This window comes from Eimeria mitis, genomic scaffold (assembly GCF_000499745.2).
Source record: "Eimeria mitis Houghton genomic scaffold, Emh_scaff1350, whole genome shotgun sequence".
NCBI lineage: Eukaryota > Apicomplexa > Conoidasida > Eucoccidiorida > Eimeriidae > Eimeria > Eimeria mitis.
Genome location: NW_013568870.1, coordinates 2,627 through 6,182, shown reverse-complemented (window position 1 = coordinate 6,182; position 3,556 = coordinate 2,627). Strand labels below are relative to the sequence as shown.

Sequence of the window (3,556 nt, the reverse complement as noted above, 5' to 3'; positions counted from 1 at the left end):
AGTATAAGGGGGGGAATACTGGAGCGGCAAGTGCTTTCTGCATTGACTGAGATGATTGTACAGTGGCTCCCTGCAGCAAGTTTTACTGCTGCTGGAAGCACGGACAGACTCCATCTCACTAAGGAGTCGTATACCACCATTACCTCTCTAACTCGGACTAACTCGGAGGGATTCTGCTTCACTAAGGAATCTTACACAACAGCACCAGTCCACGTCTGCCCTCCCTCTCGCCTCAGCGCTAGCCTGTTAGCGCGGCGCAAAAACAAAGCAAACTGAGAATTATTGCGTTCTGACTAATATATGATGTTGCGCTGCCTGCCGCGCTACTTTCCTTGTTTCTCTGCAAGGGTAATTCGTTTCCTTGCCAGAGTAAATCCAGCGACGCAGTCTCCCCGGCAGGCAGTGAAATTGCTGGTTGTCTTCGTGGTCGCCGTATCGATAGAAGGACCATTTGATGGCTTATTTAGTCATGAAGCACTAAGTTTTCTTGAATGACTGGCATTTTGCGTGCCTTTTCTGCTTGGAGTGTAGCAGCTTCGCCACCGCCCGTTGCGAAGGAGTGCAGGTGTGATCCTTCTCCATGAGTTCTCGGACAGGCGGCGGGGAACTAAGTTGTTGTGTGTTCATGCAAACTCTGAATAGTTGTATGGCACAGTTTTGCCTCATTGGCTCTCATGGGTCCAAGATCGCCGTCAGCCCCGAACGGCAAAGCCCAGAACTTCCAACTGCTGGTGGTCGAGCCGAGTACCCTGCGGCAAGAGAGCGAATATCCATGGGGAAATATCGGCTACTGTTGATGGGTTGAGACGTGAATTCATGTTATAACAATAGTTAATTCATCAACTCAGGAAGATTACCGTACACTTCACTGGTTTTAGATAAGAGCGGAGCCACGGCTGCCACTGGACTCGCCCGGTCAGCGCTGTGGCGGTCACAGGAATAAGGGTGAAGAAAACCCGCCAGCAAGCTTTTGCTGAGGAATTTTCTTTCATGTTCGCAAATTACGTGAAGTCACTAAAGAGGCAGCCCGTGGTGTTGGCATTTTTCTCCTTGGCTGTTTCAGCTGCGAGCTAGAGAGAGCAGAGTTCCGCTGTCTGCAGCCTTGTCGTTGGGGTTAGTTTTCCTGGTCCTGTTCACTGCCTCTTTTTAATCAGTTGTCCCTGATCGTATCCATCTTGGTACTCTGAAAAGTCAAGCATCGCCGCTTAAATGGGGTGTTCAGGGAGCAAGGCCACTGCGGCCGCCTGCCCCCAGTCGCCTGTTTCGAAGCTGAGCAATGAGAAACCAAGCAAGACCGAGGGAGAAGAGGAGGGGCCAAATACTGGCCCTGGAGACACCGTGGTATCCCCTGAGGCCAACGGTAGCGCCTTTCCTGACGCGAATCCGACGCAGGAAGATGATATGCTAGAAGACGTGGACCCTCTGGAAGGTGTTGACTTGACGATTCCCGAGGACTGCGAAGAGGTTGCCATGAAGAATGGTGTCACATACAGGGGCGAGTGGAGAAATGGAAAGCAGCATGGTCGCGGGGAGCAACGACAGGCGCATGGGGTGGTGTACACAGGCCAGTTCAATCAGGGACAAATCGACGGATTCGGCAGGCTCACCAGGGCAGACGGCAGCAAATACGAAGGAGAATTTGTTAGGGGAAAGGCAGAAACGCGCACAAGACCAGGGGTGTATACCTTCCCTGATGGCTCGAAGTAAGATACCATTTTCTAATTGTTTCCTTCCATATATCTTGGAAGTTGGTATGGCAAGACGCCCTGGGGAGGCGATACTACGCACCACTATGCACAGAAGAGCAGCTCATGCACAGGACTCTGTATATGTTTCCAGTCAACATATGTGTATTTCGTCAGGGATGTAATATTGTGTGTGCCTGTACACCCTCATTCCTCTAGGAGGAGCAGCACGCATAGGTCTGCATCCGTGCATCCACATGGATGTGCGTGAATATGCATGTACATCTCTATATTAATTTGTTCTTGTGAACGCTTGGAACTTTTTGCACCGAAGCGCGCCCGCGCGTATGCTAGTGTTTTCGTTTCAACGCTCTGCTCAGTTTGTTCATCCCTCCCTTTCCAAATTTGTGTACCCATTGCTTTAAGTATGCTCATATATTGGTTAAGCATTTGCTCTTGATCAGATGCTGCCCATGTTTTTTTCTTGCCACAGGTACGTTGGACACTGGAAACAAGACAAACGTCACGGCGAGGGGTGCGAGACGTTGGCAGACGGCTCCAAGTACCGCGGTCAGTTCGTAGATGGGCTAAAATCAGGCCATGGGATCATGACAGCTTCTAACGGAGACATATATGAAGGAGAGTTTCAACAAGGAGAGATGAGCGGTGAGCGCGTAGTGCAACAGGGGACATTCAAAATATTGGACTGCAGTTCTATTTCACAGAATCAGAAAGAATCCAGCCAAATGAGTTGACAGAGCAGCGCCTTGCCACACCAGGCGCAACAGCCCCGACGAAGACGAGNTCTGTGCTGCTGCTGCTGTTTGCTGCTGACGATTGATGCTGCGTGTTGGTGCTGACGGGAACTCACAAACGTTGGGGGCTGTTGCGGTTGGCTGCTGCCAGAGGCTGCTACGCCTGCAGCTGAGGTTCTCGATGAGCTGCTGCATGGGTGTGTTGTTGCTGGTGTGTATGAGGATTGGTGCATGCGGTACTGTCGTTGTTGCTATCTCTGGCAGGACATGGGCGGTATTCGTGGCCAGACGGGCGTGTCTACGAAGGGGAGTGGCGCGCGAGTCGTATGCACGGAAGGGGCACTTTCTACTTCACAGACGGCCGAAAGTAGGTACCTGTCTCATGAGCAGTTGCGGGCGCTGCAGCTGCTGCAGCAACTGCAGCTGCAGCCACAGCGCTGCCGGTGGTTCATTGCTGTGATGAGATTTGCCCGCGAACTGCAGCCACATACAAGGACGCATGCATCCTCTGTGCGTTGCGGATGGCGGGTAAAGCGCGTCTGCAATGTACTGTGCCTTCAGGGGATGGGGCTATCGTTAGTTACATTTTCTGTATGTATGGGCTGCTGTATGTGTTGATGCATGCATGGACATATGCAAAAATATGCATTTGTATGCGTATTCCTTTGGTCGTTCTGATGTGCTAACGTCATCTACTCGTGAAAGCATTGGCTAGTTGTTTAGATGTCGGCCAACTGCGAGGCTGTTCATCTTGGGTGTTCTGGGCCTCTGGGGCGGAGAAACGGTTGCTCACGTTGTGGTCAACTCCTTTTGTTGCTTGTGCTGCTCTGGCCTTCCTCGCTGCTGTTGTCGTTCAGGTATGAAGGCGATTTCGTAGACAGTAAAATGCAAGGGGAGGGATGTCTGACGTGGCAGGACGGCTCCTCCTTCAAAGGCCAATTCAAGAACGGACTGCCACACGGAGAAGGCCGCCACACGCCCAAGGGGGGTGCGCCATCGCCTCTAGGTGAGAGACAATACAAACGGTGAACAAGAAAAACATACAGAGGTCTTAAAAAAAAGGTGGGAGACGAAGGTGTCAGACACAGCAATGAATAGAAGGTGCAGCCAAAAGAA

The 3,556-nt window shown here is 51.6% G+C and overlaps 1 protein-coding gene across 1 annotated transcript in view; it reads left to right on the top strand.

The window, feature by feature from the left end:
* Positions 1–1,209: 1,209 nt before the first annotated feature.
* The window catches only part of EMH_0035170 (MORN repeat-containing protein, putative), a gene marked incomplete at both ends in the record, with an annotated part of 2,871 nt that continues 524 nt past the window's right edge, over positions 1,210–3,556 (top strand). The window contains 4 exons of the mRNA XM_013494950.1: positions 1,210–1,703; positions 2,179–2,351; positions 2,705–2,807; positions 3,298–3,446. Of these exons, the coding sequence (XP_013350404.1) occupies positions 1,210–1,703; positions 2,179–2,351; positions 2,705–2,807; positions 3,298–3,446 (919 nt within the window). The remainder of the gene's footprint in view (positions 1,704–2,178; positions 2,352–2,704; positions 2,808–3,297; positions 3,447–3,556) is intronic.